The 23,242-nt window shown below is 40.1% G+C and overlaps 1 protein-coding gene across 17 annotated transcripts in view; it reads right to left on the reverse strand.

The window, feature by feature from the left end:
• The window catches only part of RBFOX2 (RNA binding fox-1 homolog 2), a 478,104-nt gene that overhangs the window by 11,962 nt on the left and 442,900 nt on the right, over window positions 1-23,242 (reverse strand). For 13 of the 17 annotated variants that reach the window (XM_089692627.1, XM_089692619.1, XM_089692625.1 and 10 more), the window contains 2 exons: window positions 15,526-15,620; window positions 6,884-6,956 (listed from right to left, as the gene is read on the reverse strand). In XM_089692627.1, the coding sequence (XP_089548753.1) occupies window positions 6,884-6,956; window positions 15,526-15,620 (168 nt within the window). Of the gene's footprint in view, window positions 1-2,647; window positions 2,697-6,883; window positions 6,957-15,525; window positions 15,621-23,242 lie in introns of all 17 variants that reach the window. The other 4 variants (XM_089692615.1, XM_089692618.1, XM_089692614.1 and 1 more) reach the window with 2 other exon arrangements.

The raw sequence follows: 23,242 nt of genomic DNA on the forward strand, positions 1-23,242 counted from the left end.
AATACCAATAATGGGGCACTATTCCTGCCACTAATACCAATGATGGGGCACTATTCCTCCCACTGACACCGATGATGGGGCACTATTCCTCCCACTGACACCGATGATGGGGCACTATTCCTCCCACTGACACCGATGATGGGGCACTATTCCTCCCACTGGTGTGCAGTGGAAGAGGGGTAGTCTTATACGGCGAGTATAGCCCAAACACTACATTTTAGCAGGAAAAGTAGGGGGTCGTCTTATACGCCGGCAAATACGGTACTTATAATATCCATGCCATGAAGGAGGGGGAGATGTGTGGCCCCAAAATGCATTGACCATTTTTATTTCCGGTTATGACTACAATTATTAAAAGACTTTGGACTCCTAAAATCTTTTTCTGATGCTTTTATTAGACTTTGAATTTGTACCCCACTGTTGATTGCAGCCTGACTGAAGCCACTATGCCCAGCTGTAACCTGCTGCAACAATTGATCAAATGAAACCAGAAGTTCACCTTTTTGTTGTTGGCTGTGGCCGTATTGGGGAGATTTACCCTCACTTCCTGCAAGAGCAAATCTTTCACACAAACAAAACCAAAAAAAATTAGGGGGAAAGTTAGATTTTTTTTTTTGCAGTTCATGTCTTACTATCCTGGTGACTACTGCAGATCAATTTCTTACACAGACATTACAAGGACAGGAAGTGAGGTAGGACTGGAAATCTAAAAATGTGATAGATACTATATTCAAATATCTGAACTATTCAACAATATATTCAATGTGACGTACACTTACACGATTACAAATTAAATCTGCCCGAAAAGAGTATTTCAGATATTAGCAGATGTTGGAGAGTTAAACTTCTTGAGAGTTTCTTATAGCACTAAGGAGTCTATAGATGAGTTCTTGGTACACAACCAAGCACAAAGTAGCATATTCACGGCAGAGAGATCTCATTGAGTAAACAAAAAGCAGAAGTAGTCAGGCTGACTCAGGTCACCAGGTTTCATCTAAAACAAAGATAACACTTTTGGGTGGACTAACCTCTCATGTCATACACCAACCATACTATGGTAAAACTATGTTAACAAATCACTAATATAAGCCTGAAGCTGGCTACACAATATACATTCTTTTTTTGTACGTTCTCCTTTAGATTTACCAAAACCATATGAGGTCAAACCTGCACACTTTAAAACTGAATGCAATCAGACAGGCCCTAGCTGAAGTTAAATCTAAAGGAAAATGAACAAGAAAATTTTATAATGTGTAGCCAGCTTAACTTGCCAAATTAGTTTTTTACTCCAGTTTTTTGGCTGTTTATGTAGTGTACAGAAAGGCACTAGATAGAATTTAAGTGTCTGAGGTATTTTGTGAGCTGCTAAGAAAAACTAGTCAGTTGAAAAGACAGCTTTTACGTGATTAGACAGTCTAATGGCTTACTCATCTATATCTGAAGTGAAGACCATGTAACATTTTAAGAATCTCTGTATGTATCTTATCTGCCTAGAATGCGGATTATTTCACTATAAACATGACTTTGATATGCCATGGGATGGATAGTACAGAACAAAAAAGTGTTTGCACACTCCAATAACCTACACCACCTACCCCAAACTTCTGTTTAAGCCATGACTGTATTAGGATAACACATCCTAAAAGATTAAGGTTACATTTGCTCATAGTGCATTACAGGGTGCAGGCTCTAGCTCAAGTCATGCTGCGCAGATATTGGTCCAAAATGGTGCCCTAGTGTTGCCTGTGTGTCATTTTATGTGGCCTTCTTGGAGCCTGCCTTGAATGTGAAGCGTCTGCTACTAATTGTTTCAGAGTGTTAAAAATAGGGGTGCGATTTTATAGGTGTGGCTAGAAATGAGGGTGCGGTTTTGATGATGTGGTCAGTAGGGTGTCCCAGGATTTAATTTTAAAAATCTGGTAACCTCAAAGATGGTAAAAACTGCTGCACACATGGAGGCTCTGTTGACATTTGTTGATTTGGAATTTGGTGCGCAAGACACATTATGTATTTTTGGTTCCCATTATTTTTAATGGTATCCCAATCATGGTGCAATTTTTCTGTGTAGGTCATGCAAGAGAATTGCATTGCAATCGTGGCAAAACACACGTTTAAAAAAAAAACCAAAAAACGCATGTAGCACAAATGTGTATAGGGCAAAACCAATTAAGAGAATGGGCTGCACTATGCCTGTCATGCAGAAATGCATGTAAATTGCTCCTCAAAAAAAAAAAGTGCAAACGTTAGGTACCGCTAAAGTGAAATCTGAGTGGGCCTCCACAGAGACACTCTCCTGGGAATATCTAGAAAGTAGCATAGGTGGAATATAGGAAATAGGACCCTTTGCCCACTGTGAACATCTAATGTCTAACATTGAATAGTAAAAATATCTACAAATGTTTATATTTTAACTTGGAATCTTAAAGCAAGAACTATCCACTTTCCATGCAATAGGTGAAAAGTCACAGAAACAGTCTATTCTAACCAATATACAACAGCCAGTCAACTTGGCAGAGGCTGACAATGTGGAAGGAAGGGGGGTAGGAAACCATGCTGCGTTTTCTCATTTTGTGTGTAGGGCAATGAAAAGGGCAAACAGTGAGCAGATAAGCATAAGGGAAGGTAAATAAAGTTTATAAAGCATTACAAAGTATACATGTGTGTTATACACTCCATCCTCCAGTTACTGCAGTAACCTAGGATTCAAGAAGAAGCACAGTGAACAAACAGGGACACCACACTTTGAGGATAAGAAAAAAATTAGATGGGATTTCTACTAAAACTTTTCTTTTTCACATTCCTCAATTGATAAGATGAAAGAAAAATAGTAAGACCTTGTTCACATAGGCTTCAGCTTTTATATGAAAATTGTGGTACAGCAAGCTTTTACATAGCTGCTTTAATAAAGCATTAAGGGCTCGTTCATACTAGTGGTTGCAGGGTGGTAAAATCACTTGGTTGAGTTGCAGAAGCAGCGGTCGGGGGTGTACACATGGTGCAGCTCCGTTTCATGACAGAAATACTATTGAATGGGTAGCCAGGTGCTACCCATTCAAATGAATGAGGCTGCTCTGCAATCACCCTGCAACAGCATGCAATGCATGCAGTTGTGGTAAGTTAGTGTGGAGCTCAAGGGGTTTAAAGGTTAATTTCACCTTTCGTAACATGTTACAACCTCATTCGGGGTGTAACATGTGACATGTTAAGAATGAACCGGCCTCCGCATCCCCCCGGATCCTTGTTGTGACCGCTAGCGGAGGATCTTCTCAACTGATCACTGGTGCAATGCTTTAGAGGCTCCAAAAACAAAATAAATGAATTTTATTTTACCTGCAAAAAAAAAAAAAAGTGCATTTATTTTTTTAAAAGGTGAACTTATCCTTTAAAGGAGGTGGTGAGAGGCAATACAATGCCTCCTCACTGCCTGTCAAATGCTCTTTGAAGAGCGAGCCAAAAGCAGATTGCTCTTCAGGGAACAAAACAAACCCTATAAGAATGTTTTAGTCTCATTAAGGGAATAGTCAACACAGATCCTAATGGGAGTGCTAACAGTCACTTTCATCAGCCTGTTAGTCTTCAGCAGGCTTTGAAACAAGCCTTATGTAGTGCTGAATCCTACTGAAGCCTGCTTGCAGCTTGTTTAAGGTCCTGTTCAGACAGGTGGCAGCCCTTGTCCCCATCTAAAAAGTGATCTGCAATGGATCGATTTCAGAGGGCAGTTGACAGGCAGCTGAAGGTGATATATTGCCTGCTTTAACTGCTGTACTGGCCAATTCACATGAATGGGCCAGTACAGGGGCGGTACAGACCTGAGCAGCTGCAGGTCCTCTACTCAGTTGCCTGTTTTACCCCGCCAGCCACCTATGTGAACGAGACCAAGACAGTCATAGCTTATGTGTTTACCTGGAGTTACTTTAAAGGCTTCAAAGAAGCTTGCCAAAAGATCTGCAAATGTTTTATAAAAGCTTGCTGTACACAACACTTAAACTCTCAGACTGAAGACTGTGTGAACAAGGCCAAAATAATTAAAACAGTTTCTGCTGCTGTGTATCAAGCAAATACTATCTAGGTGAAATGAAAGTCTAGAAAGACCAGTCTGTACTGGATAAATGCAAGATGGCAGCTCCAGCTAACAAGATGACAAGGTTGATTGTTATTTATACCATGAATCCATCAACTGAATGTAAATGCTTACAGCCACATTCATCCACTCCAACATGACAGTCATACTTCTGCTGTAACCACTACCCAGACATTACTTATCCTAATCTTCCACCAATTACAATAACTTTTGAAAAAGTATACCAATGGATTTACTCATACTATTTTATTGCTGTATTAACTAATCTAAGGCCTTTCACATGGGCGTACTATAGCATACGAAGGGCCAAGTTTGCCTGCAGAGGTTTTCCATGCATCCCCGTGCCGGCAGTCCAATTCATGTCAACTGGGATGCAGCAGCTGCACGAATCGTGTGCGTTCAGGGCAGTCCACTCACAAAGCTGTCAAGTTGGGAACAGAGGCTGCATTCCAATTGACATGAATGGGACTGCCTACATGGAGAATGCATGGAACACAGAACAACAAACACGGGCCTTCGCATGTCCATGCAAACAAGGCTTTAAAAGGAATTTTTGCAAAAAATCCTAAAGGGATTTAGAAGTGAATGTAAAACCACTGGGACCAGGATTACAATGACATACCTTTATATGTTATGTTTTGAATGCAAAGTCAGGAAGATAGCCATATCTTTAGGACTGAATAAACCAGAAAATGACAGCTACTAGTCTACAGCTGTCTTCCTAAAAAATTTCCCACAGATATCGCTTAAAAGTTTTGAAAGTATTTTTTGCTTTCACAAAGTAATTCAAAATCCCTGTGCACATCCAGCTTGTTCAAGTAAACAAGAAAATGCCTAAAAGGATAGGTTAAAAAGAAAAAAAAATATGTTGGCTTTCTAACCCTAAAAAAACAAAGCTACTGAAGTAGCCCTGACTCTAGCCTCTAACTCCAACATTAAGGCTAAGATTCAGGCTAAAAGTAAAAAATAGGGAAAATCTAAATCTTTCCATACATTAGCCTGCATAGTTATAATCGAAGATTGAATAGTGAGTCTTGCAGAAGCTCAATATGGCTGAATCATTAATGCTTTTATAAGTTTTGGTTTATTTTTTTTTTAAAGAAAATCATTCATATGATCTTGTTTGGTAAATAGAGTTTTTGATTTAAGGCATATTTACAACTATGCAATACTATACTACTAAGTGGTGTAAGTGCACATACAAGGTATTCCTGTTCACACATTGATCCACTTATATCACTTCAAGAAATCTCCACAGTACTGTATGTCATAACTGCACTCACTAATATATGAAGATTTATACAGTGGCGATATATTATGTACTGCTTCAGAGTACATATTTCTATTCATATCAGTTCCTATCCACAAGACATTAATAAGCACACAAGCAGCAATCTGGCAGGAAGCCAACTATATTAACAATATGTTTTTGGGCTTATGGGAAGGCACCAGAACATAGGTAGCCTAGTACAGGTGAGAACATATATTGTCACCAAGGTTTATATAGGTAAAAGGAAGCTATTTAATGTGGTACAGTAGAAGCGCTTACAAGTAAAAATGGAAGCAAAGTAAGTAAAATTATAGGTTGAAAAAAAAAACCACGTATAAAATTCTTAATACAACGTTGTCAACTACTGTACATAACCTTTTTCCCATAACCGTGCTTAACTGCCTAAAAATTCTAGAAAGTTAAACTAAAGTAACTTTTTCTGAGAGGGGTATAAATGTAAAATATAAGCTTGATTTAAATGTCATCAATGAGTATTAAATGCTTCCTGCTTTGTAGTGCTATTCAATGGTCGTTCTATTCCTCCCTTCACAAAATAAAAGTTTATGGATTTTTTCAACCCACTGACGATGCGGGCCCCCATAAGAATAACAATTTTAACAGTTGAGCAGGGAGGCTGCAGTGACTCCAGTGTGATATGGTGCTTAATATGCTAATCTCTAAATTTAACAAATCTAAAAAAAAAAAAAAAAGTAAAATGCAAAAGTCACATTAAAAATTATATTGAACGTAAGCAGTGCAAAAAATTACTAAAACTGTATGAATTACACTATCTTTAAAGTATCTTTTAAAGAAGTATGATTTGGTTTTCAACCTTTACCCATCAACAGAAAAAATTGATAGCATTTGGTATGAATAAATAAAAAGTTAAAGAAAAATAAAAAAAAGTGAATCAGCTACACATGCTCTATCCACCTGAACGACTTTAGTCTTCATACATTAAACTATAATTCACATGCAATCTACTACTGTAATAGATATTTTATACAATTTGACTTCACTCTGAAATCACTACTGGCACTAAAAGTTACTTTGGTGAATAGCAATTGTTAAAATGTAACAAATTCAGCCTTTGGTAGTACTGTATTCTGAACCTTCTGCCCAAAATAGAAATTTCACTGTATATCCAGATTTCTTCTTGTGTAAAAATGCAGGACCTGTAATACTTCAAGCACTTAAATATTTGAAAATGATGACAGAGGGAGACACTGTATATTATGCAAAGCATTATGTGTATTACGTAATTTACATGGTTTCTAGGGGTATGCCATTTCTACATTTTTCATGTATTAGCAAGAATCCCTTCTCTCAACCCTTTCAAATTACCACTGAAACTGGACAGAATTTGGGATCAGCCTAGCAGCATAGACAATAACCCACCAGTACAATTACATGAACACAAATACATCACCAGATTGAACAAATACATAAAGACAATATAGTAAAGCATGTTTAAATACCCACTTCATGCCAATCTGATATTACAGCATGTTTGAAAAGAGCCTATTACTTACCACAGCTCCCACTCCGTAACTGGTAGCAGGGGCCAAGGCATGATATGGGTCAGCTGTATATACCCTTCCGTATCTGTTGAGAGAAACATGCAATCTTAGAGAGCACAGAAGGGATCTGTATGACTGCAGAAGTACACCACAATAGTAACACCATATGCAGAACAGTAAGAGTAACACAATCTGTTTTCAGTTAATGGTGGGTGCAACCAGCCAACATATTTCGCAGCTAGACCAACAGCTATCAATAGATTCTAACAGACTTAAGTATTTCAACACAAACTGTAGCTAAATAAACAGAATAGAATCCTAATTGACTTACTAAAAGCCAGCTATTATAAAAAAGTTAACTATAGGAAACTGGTTAGCAATATAGGTAATTCATTTACACCATAGTCTAAAATGCATGTTGAGATGTTTTGGAAGCCATGGTTTATTTTGGGTATTCTGCCATTCCACTGACATTGAAAATGATGTTGGGTTTTTCTTTAAAAGACCAATTAAATTTGTAAATATATATAGGGGAAGATATAAAGGTGAGATCACTGAACTGGGCAGGGAAACAGAAAAGAAAATTAACCAAGTGGATTGAATAAAAAAAAAATTACATATAAAAGATCTAGGTGATAGAAGGGTTAGATATACACTATATTGCCAAAAGTATTGGGACACCTGTCTTTACACACACATGAACTTTAATGGCACCCCAGTCCTAGTATGTAGGGTTCAATATTCAGTTGGTCCACCCTCTACAGCTGTAACAGCTTCAACTCTTCTGGGAAGGTTTTCCACAAGGTTTATGAGTGTGTATGGGAATTTTTGACCATTCTTCCAGAAGCGTATTTGTGAGGTCAGACAGTAATTTTAGATGAGAAGCCCTGTCTTGCATTAATCCCAAAGGTGTTCTATCAGCTTGAGGTCAGGACTCTGAAGGCCAGTCAAGTTCCTCTACCCCAAACTCACTCATCCATGTTCTTATGGACCTTGCTTTGTGCACTGGTGCGCAGTGAGGTTGGAACACGAAGGGGTCATCCCCAAACTGTTTCCACAAAGTTGGGAGCATGAAATTGTCCAAAAGTGTCTTGGTATGCTGACACCTTAAGAGCTCCCTTCACTGGAACTAAGGGGCCGGGGCCAAGCCCAACCCCTGAAAAACAACCCCATACCATAATCCCCCTCCAGCAAACTTTACACTAGGCACAATGCAGTCAGGAAAGTATCGTTCCCCTGATAAACCCAGACATGTCCATTGAATTGCCAGACAGCGAAGCGTGATTGGTCACTCTAGAGAATGCGTCACCACTGCTCGAGTCCAGTAGTGGAGTGTTTTCCACCACTGAATCCTGCGCCTTGCACTTGGTTATATAAAGGCTTGGATGCAGCTACTTGGCCATGGAAACCCATTCCATGAAGCTCTCTATGCACTGTTGTAGTGCCAATCTGAAGGCCACATGAAGTTTGGAGGTCCTTAGCTACTGACTCTGCAGTCAGTCGGCGACTTCTGTGCACTTCAGCATGTGCTGACCCCGCTCTGTCATTTTACGTGGCCTATCATTTCGTGGCTGAGTTTCTGTTTCCAGTTGCTTCCACTGTGGTATAATACCTCTAACAGTTGACCATGAAATATTTAGTAGCAAGGAAATTTCACAGATGGACCTATTGCCCAGGTGGCAACCCATCACGGTATCACGTTTGAATTCACTGAGCTCTTGAGAGAAACCCATTCTTTCACAAATGTTTGCAGACGCAGTCTGCATGCCTAGGTGCTTTATTTTATACACCTGTGGCCATGGAGGTAATTGGAAAACCTGAATTCAATGATTTGGAGGGGTCTCCCAATACATTTGGCAATACAGTAATACATACACACACATACATACATATATACATACACACACACACACACACTGCTCAAAAAAATTAAAGGAACACTTTTTAATCAGAGTATAGCCTCAAGTCAATAAAACTCCTGGGATATTGATCTGGTCAGTTAAGTAGCAGAAGGTGTAGTTAAGTAGTTTCAGCTGCTTTGGTGTTAATGAAATAAACAGGTGCACTAGATGGGCAACAATGAGATTACACCAAAACATTTTTTCCCTACTCATCTTTTCCGACTGTTTTTCACTAGTTTTGCATTTGGCTAGGTAGGGTCAGTGTCACTACTGGTAGCATGAGGCGAAAACTGGTCAAGTTTTGGTTTGATAAACTGGAGTTTTAACTCTGTTTCACATAGGAGAAGCAGCTGGTTATACATACAACTAAATGTGAAGACCTATTTTGTTCTTCAAAGTATTTTACCTCTACAGTGAACGTAAACTTTAACAAGCTTCTCTTATTTACATCCTTTGGTCTGTTAATTCTGCCATTGAAACTTTAGTTCTCCATTTGATAAGTGCAACAACATAGGATTGCTGAACTTGCTAAAAAACAAATCCCAAGTTCATTAATGGGCACAAGATTCAGGTAAGCCTACACAATGGGGTTATACTGCTGCCTAAAGAAGGATTTGGACATGGCAAACAAAGCCGTTGGCCACCCTGGTATAACTCATCCCACTCTTAGCAGGCTACAGTTTTGCAGAAAAACAGTACAAACAGAGAGGCAGGACCGGTGTCTCTTAAAACTTCAAGAACAGATTTTATGGTAAGTAAAAAAACGGTTTTCTTTATCATTTATCAAGGACACAGGATTCAGGTAATCGGAGACAACTGCAAAAAGCAGACTACCGGAGGGCTGGTTCACACCAGATGCAATCCAGTGCATTTTTATCCTGCATCAAACACACTGGATAGTGTTTAACATGGATTCCAATGGCCCTATTTCATACCAGTGCATTCCAGTACAGTCAACAAAAGTAGAACATGTTGCATTTTTCTGTATGGAATGAAACAAACCACGATACATATGTCCTAATTTAGATTTTAAAAAAAGCGGAACAAAACCCACACTGGAATGCATCAAAAGTGTGCATGCAGAAACGCATCTGAAATGCCAAAATTGTCGTGTGAACCAGCCTTAAGGGGTGAGCAACTCAGCAAACAAAATGCTAACAGGGCCACAAACAGAAGAAAAAAAAGGGCCAGCCTGCAGCTACTTGAAGGGACTTAGGAGAAGCAGCAGGAGACTTACATCTGGTATAACTTGGAAAATGTGTGAACAGGTAGGCAGCCTTACAGATCTGGACACCGTTGATGGGTGCCCAAAAAGACCAAGAAGCATGCACCAGTCTAGCAGAGTGTGCCTTACTAGGAAGAAAAGGTGGAATCGTGTCCTCCGGACCATAACCTTAGACAAGCTGTCTCAGCTACTGAGAAGGGGGGGGGGGTGTAGAGCAAGAAGCTGGTTCCACTTTACTTGGACTACTAGGGATTGTCTAATAAACCAGTGGTTGAGAGAGAAACTTGTACAGCATAAACTACTAAAGTATGAACTACCTTCCAGATAGTAAAGGTAAAATGTCCTACACCAATAGCCTCTAGGCCTCAATACCATCCTAGAAGGTTTTTCCAAACTTCAGAGCTGGATTCTGAGCTACCAGGCCAGAGATAACCTGATCTGCAGTGTCAGACTATGGATTTGTCAAGAGATTGCACTCTTGCCCCAAGCAGACAATGTTGTGTTGTAGGGGTCTGGAGCAGAAATAAGCAAATGAGACCATCAAACCCAGAAAACGTCTGCAAAATCAGAGTGGGACAGTTCATGGATTGTAGCATCTAAGTATTGAAGCAGAGAGTCAATTTACGGGGGAAAAAAAACCCCAAAAAAACCTGTGGCTTAGTCTGGCGATAAAATTACCCAGATATTACAAATAGTGTGTAGATTCCAGCACTGATTTCTTAAGACTCAGAACCCAAACAAAGCTTTTTAGGGCCTGGCCTGTCTTCAACACATTGACAGTTTGGGGTGAGACTTCTCAACAGAAGCTCATTGATGCATTCAACAATGGGAATACCCTGGAAGAACAACGAAGCCAACACTGGGGCTAGAACTCCGGTGATCACTTGAGGAGCAGATGATAGGCCAAATGATAGGGTTATAAACCAGAAGTGTCATGTCCTGTATCTGCAAAAACAGATAACATGTTTATGTGCTGGAGAGATGCCAACATGCATGCATGATGTCACCAAGAACAGGAAGTCCCCCTAACACAGGGAGGCTATGGCAAACATAGAAATCAAATGAAGGCATTTCAAACTTGTTTGTTCAGACCTGTTCAGAACATGAGTGAATGTACCTTTTGGAACAGTCAAAAAGTTGGCTTTCCTCCAATGGAACAATTGCAACAACTCCTTGGTTCAAACGGTCTAAAAGTGCAGAATGGAGGTTTGACAACAGTTGGGGAGAGGCTGATAGGTTGCACAACATGGAGGGGGGGGGGGGGGTTGTGTCAGAGAGCAGATTTCTAGCTTGTAGCCCCAGGACACGATGTACGCTTACATCTGAGTTGCTTTCTGACCAGCTGTCCACAAAGGCAGAAAGACATACCCACTTTGAGGTGTGGGTGTCTTCATCCTGAAGAGCTTGCCTGCAGGCTTGCAAGATCTAGAGGCTCAAAGTTTGCAGTGGTACTGGGCCTTCCCTTAGGATTGGCTTTGGAGTGAGGAGCCTGGGAGAAACAAAAGAATCCTCAGGGGTTTAGATTTCTTCTGCCAGTGATGACTCTTACCAGCAGTGATAACCTTAAAATTATCCAGCAAAGCACCAAAAAAGGTTTTACCAGTTGAGGCACTTAAGAGGATAATGAATGCAATATTTACATCTTTACTTGTAAATGGGGACTCAAAATAATTAACCTAAGTTCTCTAAAGAAGACATGCAGCCATGCACTGAAGTTGGATGAAAAGTTGTTCAATCCTAAACTGCATAAGGGGTTCCTTACTGTTAGCTGTCAGGGTGTAGAACTCCTTTCCACAGTCAGTGGTGTCATGGGGAGTGTAAATAAATTAAAACTTTATATGGAAAATGGAAGGGACAAAAACACACTGAACTGGATAGACCTTTATTTAAACTGATATTAAAAAGGCAGATTTTTTTTCTTCTTTAAAAACAAACATGTCATACTTACCTGCTCTCTTGCTTTGCACAGTACAGCCCCAATCCTCCTCTTCTCAGGTCCCCCGCTGGTGCTCCTGGCCCCTCCCCTCCTGTCTAGTGCCCCCATATCAAGCAGCTTGCTATGGGGACACCCCAACAGGCTCGCTCCAGGGCTGCTGCTCTGTGTGCCCCTCCCCCCCCGGTCTCTCCTCATTGGCTCACTGGCTGTGATTGACAGTAGCTGGAGCCAATGGCCACCGCTGCTGTATCAGTCAATGAGGGGGAGAGACCTGGGGAAGCCAAGGCTCTTGTGCACATTGCTGGATCGAGATGAGCTCAGGTAAATTGTAGGTGGCTGCTGCACACAGGTTTTTTTACCTTCATGCTAAGAATGCATAAAGGTAAAAAACCTTGAGCCTTCACAACCAATTTAACCCTACCAACTGTAATGGTAATGTAACTATGTAAAACTACTGTTCCAAGACCAACATTTTAGCCACAGATCTCCGTATGTTGACAAGTGACTCATTTAAGAGCTCAAACCGATTATCAGATCATTAACATAAAAACATAGGGCTAAAGTCAAAAGCTCTAAGCACGCTTCAGTGTCAGCAAGGACTATAGGTGGATCCTTCATCATTCAGGTCCACTCCCCTAAGATCTCACAAGCAGACATTACAGTAGGTTGCATAGCAGGGCCTGCATGCGAAAACAGTTATTACCAGTTAACTCACGAGAGAGTGAGGGAGACTCCTCCTAACTAGCACAGGAGACACATTATAAAAAGAAGCTACAGCATAGAGACCCACGGTCATAACAAATAACTGTAGGTATGGTGACAACTTACTACAATAAATATACAATAAGGCAGGGCAGAAACTGGCTCCATCCTGGAGGATTCATGGAAAGTGAGTTAACAGGTAACTTTTTCCGAGTCATCTTCCAGGATGGCATACAAGAGAACAAAATAGAACTACCTGATTAGGGTGGAACCACTGCTTGAATAACCTACCACCCAAAGGCTTCTTGGCTAGAAGGCAGTTGTTACCGGTAATGCTTCAAAGGTTTGGAAGCTGGACCAGGTTGATGCTTTGCAGGTAAGGAGTGGTGAGGCTCAGGCTCTTTCTGCCCAGAAAGTAGACACTGCCCTGGTAGAATGGACCTTGATATTCAAAGGAGGAGTCAGAGAAGATAGCAGATATGCTTCTATCATTGTGGATTTCATCTACCTTGCAACAGTATTTTTGAGGCTCTCCTGCCTTTGTTAGACACAGAAAATAGAAAAAAAAAAAACTAGGATGCGAATCTTCACCCTAGCGTGCACCCAATATTGGCTATTAGACATCCATCTCATTAAATTCTGGTTCTCTCATCCTTAAGAGTTCCCAAAAAATAAAGGAATAACATCTTCTATCTGATGCTACTTTTAGAAAGAAGGTTGAAAGAATTATCTTGTATTGAAGTTCAACACAAAATGGCTCCGCTATGGAGAGTGCCAGAATTTAACCAATTCTCCTTGCTGAAACTAGAGCCACTAGGAGAAGTGTCTTTGGATTAATATGTTAATGGAGCAGTCTACCAGTGGTTTAAAGGGCTCTTTGCAAAAACTCTAATACCGAACGCATTTTCATTTTGTCTCAACCAAAAGCTATCAGGGCTTCTAGGACTGCTTAATACATAATGCTCCCCATCCCCACGAACTTGCATTCATCGTAATTCTCACCGGGTGAAGTTGTGACCAAGGGCGACCCTTTAAAAGGTTTCCTACATTTAACCACCACTTGATTGATTCCTTGAGCCGGAAAGCCACTGCCGACGTACAGATACGTGAGTCTGCCTGTACGAGCCACCCACCTGCCATATAATTCGGGCGGGTGGCTGGCAACTGGTTATACTAGCAAGCAGTAATCAGATCCTGCTTTATGAATTAGAAGCAAGCTTTAAAGTAGATATAAACTAGATGTTGAGTTTGCTAAAGCACTGGTTTTGCTTCTAAGTGCTGCTGATCACCAGCCTTATTTTGCAGTCACTTCCTGTCTATATGCGTGCACTCTACTGGCAGTTCATTGCTTAGGTTTAGTTTCCTGGTGGTGGCACCTGCCTACACAATGAACACATTGTTTGGATGCTCTTTCCAAATCCCTATTTTCCCAGGTCATCTTCCAGGACAGCTTACGAGAGAGAGAGGCTCTTCCCACTTAGCACAGGATCCATTCAGAGATTGCTTTGAATTTGTTCAATTCATTTTCTGAGTGGACAAGGTGGAGAGCTGGGGTGGTAATGTCACAATCTGCACCTCTTCCAATCAGAGAATTCATTAAGCAAAGTCTGAGAAATCTCTGAATGGAGCCTGTGCTAAGCGGCTGACCTTTTGTGTTAAAAATTCAGCAGGGGAACCGCCTGGCACAGGGCCCGGAAGTTAGTGAAGATCACTGTAGTAAAGGCCTAAAACCGTGATTCCAGCTTCCAGAGGGATCCCACAGGTGTAGTATATGCATAGTCACATTGGTCCAAGCTGGATCAAAAATAACCATACCTGGAATACTTTTTCAAAATGCACCTAAATCAAACCTTGCATTTTGGAGTAGAGAATGGTTTAAACTCATCAGGAAATGAAAGGTAATCTCACCAATGAGGCATATAGGCGATTTAAAAAACAAAACAAAACAAAACACCAACATCTTAGACGAGTCAGAGGAAATCTCAAAAAAGTGAGCAAACATTCTTAAACACCAGAACAAGTGTCCCCATTGGAAGAATTCCCTATTTCATTTCTGGGGACGAACAGTAATCCCGAATGGGAGCAGACCGCAATAAAAACCTGGCAAAAGTCCCACCCTCTCACCACCATATTAGATCTGCTAAGAGCTAGTTAAATTACTCAGTAGGTGGTGTCCATGGTAGGTCCATGTTTAACACTGTTAGAAAAAAGTCATGTTTGGTGGAAAATTCACAAGTGAATTGATCACTTAGTACTCCCTAGGTCTCATGCACACTGGGTGTCTGTTTTAGCCCCTCTGAACACCAGAACTCTTGGCAGGAAAAAGCTGCTTAAATACGCCCAAAGCAGTGTATTGCACATGCGTTTGTGTGTCTGGCACTTGAACGTTAATGCAATCCATAGTCCAAAACATAAAATTTCTTCTGGTCACTGAAATGCATTGAGAAGCATCTAGCAATTGTTCTGCTCTTCAACTGCTCTCCTGAACGGGGTTTTTTTTTTAGCCTGTAAACTCTACTCTAATATGCCTGTAAATGTCTATGTCCGCATGGACACAGGCTAATATAAAAAGGTGCTTTTACAGGTTGGGAAAAAAAAAAAAAAAAAAACCACCAAAGGCCTGTAAAACCAGGCCAGCCTATAAACTGACAGTATACATTTACTTGGCACTGCCACTTCCTAATCTTAATATAATCTACATTTTTCTAAAAAAAGAAAAAAAGAAAGAAGAAAAAAAAAAAATAAACCGTGGTATTTTATAGACATCTTTGGCTATCAATATGAAGTAGAGTACTCCCCTGCTAAACTTATATTTTTCCATGACTTAAAAATGTGAGATATTTGGCAACATAACAAAATGGTAATCTGGTCCTTTCAAGCTTGGTCATACCCATCGCTGTAGGCTGCAGCAGCGGCGGCAGCAGCGGCAGTGGCAGCTGTGGCAGCAGTGGCTGGTTGAGTGTATCGGTAGGCTGCATATCCACCCTGTGTAAATAAAAATAAATATAATATGTCAGGAGCACTGGAAATCAACAGTAACAAAAAAAAAAAAAAAAAAAAAAAAAAAAAAAAAAATCAATTTACAAATTACCCATTACAGGTTATTATTAGCAGGCTATTGAAACTGCAAACTCGTGCTTAAACATAAAAAATATTGCCTATTTAAGGAAATAGTTTTTTTTCCCATTGAACATTTGCAACCAATATCATACAAAGAAGTACATGGTTGGAACACAAGAAAATGGCCTGATAAGCCTTCTGAAAATTAAAAATGAGCTTACTGTAACCAATGTGGGTAAGGTTACCAAAACATAAGAAAGCAAGGAAAAAAGTGGCATATGCAGGACAACCAAACCACTCCGGGTTTAAGGACTGCAAGCCCATGTGGCAGAAGTAAATTTATTTCACTTGTACATTTAGAATGACAAAATGAAGTGCCAGAACAAGAGAAATAAAAATTAGAAAAAAAAAAAAAAAAAAGAAAAAAGGGAGTCCACAATCTTAAGGTTCCATATGCAATAGATGCAGCATGTGTTCACCTATATAGTCAACAAGGAATGTAAAGGGATTGGGGGGTGCTCATGTCATCAAGACTGCCGGCTGGCTCCAAGTCAAGGTGAAAGAATAAAAAAAAAAATTGATATGACCTCAGCTCGCAGTACCAATTGGCTTTGCTGAATTTGCTAAAAGCTATTATTTTTTTTGTGCATGCAACCTCTCAGGATATCTAGTGTGTACTGCCAAATGAGGTCATAGTGGACATCAAAAGGCGTACCCTCACTAAAAGCCAGCTAGCATTTCAGACACCAAGCACACAAATACAAACAAGGTGACTGATGGAGGCAAACTGTCAGTTGCCCTAACACACTGACATTTTCTACACAAGCTAATGAGGTTGAGATATAGGGATTTTCTACAGCGTGCATTCAGGTGAGAATGTTAGAGTGTCAACAAGTAAGTTGGAGGTTAATGTTTAAATGCTGGCGTATTCCACATCTACCACAAATCATTAATACCCAAGGCAAACTGGAGAAGGAACTAGAGAGGATGAGGATAAGATTAAAGTGAAGAAAGAGCAGTGGTTTCAATATGCAGCTATCAGAATACAATCCCTTCATTGTTCTGCATTTTACCTTGTAGAATGAATTAATGTTCTTGCCAATTACCTGACAGTACACTGCAAAACCAGTCATTCATACATATATGCACATTTTTATAATGACATGAAATACAATGCACAAGCCAACTTCTAAATTAGCCAAGATGGTTATAACGTACAGTATATTTTTATATTTACACACCACAAATGTAGCTTTGCTATAAAGCTAAAAGTCAGATAAGCAAAGTCACTTTGCTTCTGGGTGGGTAGGTTGGCAGAGCTTTCAAGGTAGCAAGCCCATTTAAGACTAAGATTTTACTTTTGGGTGGAAGCTGGCAGAATTAAATCAACCACTGGCTTTTAGAATCTGTCCAAAGGTTGGTCCTCCTTGCCAGCAATTTTATCTTTGTCTCCACCCTGTGTAGTGTCCCTTCCACTACAACAAAGAAATCTCTCTCCTCCTGCCAATCTGTCTTGTGTAAAGCAATAGGGGGACCTCACTGCAGAGCTCTCACTACCAAAGGACCCAACAGATGTAAGAAGCTGGTAGGGGATTCAAATGGTTTACTGTAACCTGAAATAAGTTTTGGTATGACTATTACTAAATTATTACAGTGCAGACATGGCATGGTTTGTATTAAAATTATGACACTGCGATACAAACATTGCCATGCACAGAGAAAATAAAGTTAAACAAAATGATTTTCTTGCAGTATATCTTTCAATGTCACTACAATATTACCATAATAATCCTCAATTTAAATTTATGTGTGCACATAAACTAATAAACATGTTTTATGAAAGCCACATGCTACATTAAGGAATTGCCATCAAATGTTTTTCAAACTAAAGTATTCTTAAAGTGGTTCTAAGGGCTCAAGGTTTTTTACCTTCATGCAATTATGCATGAAGGTTAAAAACAAAAAAAACAAACAAAAAAACACCTTCTGTGTGCAACAGCCCCCCTCCCCCCCAATCCTTACCTGAGCCCCCTCTGATCCAACGATGTTCTCGACATCCTCTGCTGTCTGGGGACTCTTCCTCCTCATTGCCCGAGACAGCAGCAGGAGCCCAATGGCCCATCTGCTGTCAATCACAGCTAGTGGGCCAATGAGGAGAGAGCAGGAGGCTGGGCCAAGCCTCGGCTGTGTCTTATGGATGCATAGAGCAGCGGCTAGGGGGCGAGCACCTAGCAGTGCCCCCAGGGCAAGCGGCTTTCCCTGGGGGCACTGCTCGATGGGGAGGAGCCAGGAGCGCAAAGAACGTATTACAGAAAATGATTACAAACCTGCATAAGCTAATGACTACCATCAATACCAGTGTATAACCAAAAAAAAAAATAAAAAATCAGGATCATTTATTGCCTATGATAATCAGCCCCATCTAGTGGCCATAATGGGGCATATCCTTGATTCACGCTATTCCATAAACATCCACCCTGGAGAGAAAATGACCAAAAAATATTTGATTTTGCCAATATTCACAGGGAATTAATATACATGTAGTTTTGCATAACAAATAGCTCAGTGGGCCTTTAATAACTACACCACTAAAAGTACTGATTAATGGAGAAATCTGTCAGAAGCAAAAAGAACCTTTTGGGCCAGTAAATTGGATATTATGGAAATGAGATGGAGGGAGAGTTCCTACATCCGCACTTCTTGGAAGAGTGGCACTACGAGGGAAGCCCATTAAGTGTACCTCCAGGAGGAAAGGTGTGGTAGTCTGAAGCAGAAGTGGGTAGGTCAATTGTACTGCCAGTCTCGGATTGGGGAATATGGTTTGTGGATGATGCAATGTTTTTTTTTTTTTTTTTTTTAAATACTGGTTCAGAAGTGCCTATGTAATTTAACTCCAATTCAAAAACATGTCAAACGCTGACCACTCATGGTGGGTGCACTAGGGTGTATAGAACAGTAGCAAATACTTGTGACTCACTAGATCTGCTCACCAACATAATTGGGGAGATTTACTAAAACTAAAAACACAAACTGGTGCAGCTGTGCAAAGTAACTAATCAGCTTCCAACTTCAGCTTGCTCAATTAAGCTTTGACAATAAAACCTAGAAGCTGATTGGTTTCTATGCACAGCTGTACCATTTTTAGTAAAAACACAAGGAGCCTCAATGCACTGAAACTCTTGTATAAGTTTCTACTTTTTAGGAGGGCTAATTGAAAAACTGTAAAGTCTAGTACACACAGGTAGTTTTTTTTTCATCCATTCTAGCGGTCTGAACGGAAAAAAAAAAAAACCTGAGGAGATCAATGTACTATGGGATGTTAGTACAGCGTTCTCCCCACTGAGCTTCTGTGTTCTGACAGGAGGAATGCCCAGCACACACCAGTCGGCACTCTCAGCCATTGGCTGCAAATGCTCATCCGGCTGCTGGTTTTCCTGCATGCCCCTTCCAAAGATGTCGGATGTTAAGCCAACTTCTGTCATACAGGCTACTGTACACGCTGGCTGAATGTTGGCTGTTTTCTGTTGATCTCTGAGCCGTGTGTACCAGCTTTAATCCTCACGATGATGCAACGGAGGTAGAGGGAAGAAACAAGGCAAAATTTAGTAAACCTTCATATGTAAATACCATAAACTACATGTCCAATGGTTGTCTCGCTTTGGGTAGCAAGTGCACACCTTCCTGCAGATTAGATAAAATAACCCACCAGTAACTTGATAAACCGACAAAGGGAATAACTCCAACGGAGATCTATGAGGACACAGAGGCCACTGTGGGGACAGAAGTCAATTCATTTAACATGTTACATTTAAAAAGTAGGTGGCCAAATTCAAGTGTGACAAAGAAGCCTGAAAATTAGCTCTACTATGGACAAAAGGCACATTTTGGCAACCAATGAAACCAAAGACAAAAAGCATTATGTGTGGACAATAGCAATAGCTGAAACTTTGCAGATATCCTAGGACAGAGTTCAGCACAACCTCAGATCGTTCACCACTGATCAGAAACATCAAATTAATAAAGTAATATTGTCAAAGCAAATTTTAAACTAACCCTGATGCTTTGGATGCATAATTTAGAACTATGGATAAGACAAAGGGCCAAACTCAAAGTGTAAACAGTCTATGCAAACTGCACAACTCTTCAAAGATGGAGGTGGTGGCCCCATCCACTGGCAAGGTGATCGCATCCATTTTTTTGGGGTGAACATTCTCTGGAAAACTGTTACTGGAATGTATTATGTTTCACTCTTGGACAATCTGTGGGATGTAATCAAGGAAGGGGAGGCATTACTCTTTGCTGAAAATGCTCCAACTAATACTTTAGCTATTGCCATGGACAAAGTGAGCATTGCTTTCAGCTCATTTCACATCCTACCTACTCATCAGGTTCTCTAAAGCTAGTTAGCAATTGTCAAAACGAGAAAGTTATCTGGAACCAGATTTCTCTTGGAAGCTGTGGAGGTCTATTTAGAGACACAGTAAGAAAGGTTGGTTTCTGAAGGGATCAAAAGATAACTTCTTTGAATTAAGTGACTGAGGGTCAAGGTGGACTACGTTGAAACCTTTTTATCATATTGTTCCCTCCTCCCCTTTACAGTAAAGCTTACAAAAAAAAAAAGAGTCATTTCACTTCCCACAAGCCCAGCAAAGGACAGGTGAGAATATATATGAAATGATAAACATCTGTTGGTAAGGTAACAGATATATTCTTGCCAACAACTCCTTCTTGCATCACTTGCCTTGTTCAGAAGTGCCCCGATACCATTTTGAACACATTTCATTTTCAAAATTTCACCTGACTGCAGCACTTTGTAGTAGTACACAAGCTTGTGCACGTTTAATAAGCCTTTAGTCACTAACCTGCAAAAATCAGATATCCAAGTAGACGACGAATATTAATACGCAAGCATGAGGGCCAGAAACAAATGCAAAAATGTGTGTGCCGCTCAGGCTCAAAAGGGTTCTAGTCCAATGTCAACCTGAGTGATGGCTGGGGAAGGAGCTCCAAACATCAATGTTTAACAAGAACAAAGGCCAGAAACTAGCACTTACAGAATGAGAAGTGTCAGATTCCGCCTATCAAGGAAAGTTTTAAAAATATTGTTTCTATGTAGCTTGGGATTGACTGGAAAAAGAAGGGCAGCATTTAGAGCCAATCATGGATCTATTGCTTTGCACAATACTTGGGAGGATTTAAGTTGGCCACCCATGTTACACTCATTGTACAGTCTCCTTTATTTACCAGCTACCACAGTGAGTACCCAAACAATCCACTCAATTTAAATTCCAATCACATAGGCCCCTGCATACCATAGTTGGCAATCAGAAAATAAGATTAGATTACTTCGAAAAATCAGTATTTTGACCAGATGTGATCATCTTGTTTTTTGGGGTTTTTTTTTTTAACATACAGAAAAAAAAAATAAGTCTCGTTTAGACAACCAAAACAAAAATATGTCTGAAAATATTTTCAAGCACTATTCAAAATACAGCAAGTCTGTATCTATTCACCTTTTCCCTTATTTCCATGCTCTTCAGGCAGACTTCAAATGCTCAGTTCTGACTATGAGATGCCACCATTTCTCTAGTAATACAGTTCAATTAAAAAAAAAAGTTGGGACACTGTAAAATCTACATAAAAACAGAATGCAATTGTTTGCAAATCTCAAACCCATATTGTATTCAAAATGGAAAACATCAAATGTTTAAAAATCTGAGAAAATAAAAAAACAAAAAAAAAACAAAAACGCAATTTTGAAACTGATGGTAGCAAGAAGTCTCCAAAAAATTGAGAGAGCAACAAAAAGCTGGCAAAAATGGTACTAACAAGGAAGAGCTAGAAGATTATTTTGCACCTATATAGGTTAATTTGCAACAGGTTAGTAACATGATTTGGTATAAAAAGAGCATCTTAGGCCCCTTTCAGACTTGCGGATCATTTGTCTGTTTTTCATTCATCCATTGACGGATGAAAAAACGGACATCAATGTATCTCTATGTTAAAACAGATGTAAACAGACGATCAAAAGGCAAGAGAGGTACAGTGTATACAGTGAGCGAGCGGTGCATACAGACAGGCTCTGTCACTTGTGCTGTCATTGTCGGCAATAGTATTTTTTTTTTTTTATTACACACATTATGGGGTAGATTTACTAAAACGAATGCACTCAGAACCGGGTGCAGCTGCGCATTGCAGACAGTTAGCTTGTTCAATTAAGCTTTGGCAATAAAACCTGGAAGCTGACTGGTTTCTATGCAGAGTTGCACCAGATTTTGCACTCACCTGTTTTTGTAAATATTGAATGAAATAGATTAATTATGTATTGTAGTAATTAGCAGTGATTGGCCACAGCTAATCACATGGTACAGATGTGCTGTGACTGGCCCTGTCTGTAAAATGTGATTACAGTGACCAAGCACAGCTAGCAACACAATTGTACACAATGAATGGCATGAACCGAAGCCATTCATAGTTTACAATTGTCGAGTGATCTGCTGTGATTGGTCACAGCGATCACATGGTACCACAGCTGGTGACAGATCGCGCCTGCATGCAAGGCGAGTTCCGTGAGGAAAGAAGAAAGTCCCGCCTGGCTGTCATATTACAATAGGCCGGGTGGGAAGTGGTTAGACATATCATCTACAGTGCATAATATCTAAATATTGAGAAACTGGAGAATTCTGTGAGAGGAACAAGGCCGAAACGCAGTACTGGATGCCCACCTTTGAGCCCTCAGACAGCACTGAATTAAAACAGGCATGATTCTTTGATTGTCATCACTGCATGGTTTTAGAAAGAAATAAAAAAAAATATGAATCACTGTCTGAACAGTTCACCATGCCATCCAAAAATGCAAAGAGAAAGCACTATCATGCAAAAACGCCATATCTGAACATGATCCAGAAATGCCGCCGTCTTCTCTGGACCAAAGCTTATTTAAATATGGTCTGCTGCAAAATTGGATACTGTTCTGTACTCAGAACTTAAATTTGACATTTGTTGTGGCAACCTCCAGACTTAAGAGGAAAGGGACCTTCTGGCTTGTTATCAGTGCTCAGTTCTAAAGCCTGTATCTCTGATGGTATGGCGTGCATTTGTGCGTATGGAATGGGCAGCTTGCACATCTGGAAGGGCACCATCAATGCTGAGATATATCCAGGTTTTAGAGCAGCATATGCTCAGGGAAGGCTTTGCATATTTCAGCAGGACAATGCTAAACAGCATGGCTTAGTAGTAGAAGAGTTCGGGTGCTTAACTGGCCTGCTTGCAGTCCAGACCTTTCACCAATTGAAAATATTTGGGGCATTTTGAAATGAAAAACACAACAAAGATGACCCAGCACTGTTACATAGTCTGGCTGAAAAAAAAGACAAAAGTCCATCTAGTTCAACCATAAAAAAAAACCAAAACGTTATAATCCTTTACCCAGTTGATCCAGAGGAAGGCAAAAAAAACCCCAGAAAGGCATGATCCAATTTGACCCAGCACTGTTGAGCAGTTAAAAACTTATACAAAAGGTGATAATGGGACAACATTGCTCTCCT

The sequence above is a fragment of the Staurois parvus genome, unplaced genomic scaffold, assembly GCF_062004578.1.
Source record: "Staurois parvus isolate SC_StPar_1 unplaced genomic scaffold, SC_StPar_1.0 ptg000597l, whole genome shotgun sequence".
Taxonomy (NCBI): domain Eukaryota; kingdom Metazoa; phylum Chordata; class Amphibia; order Anura; family Ranidae; genus Staurois; species Staurois parvus.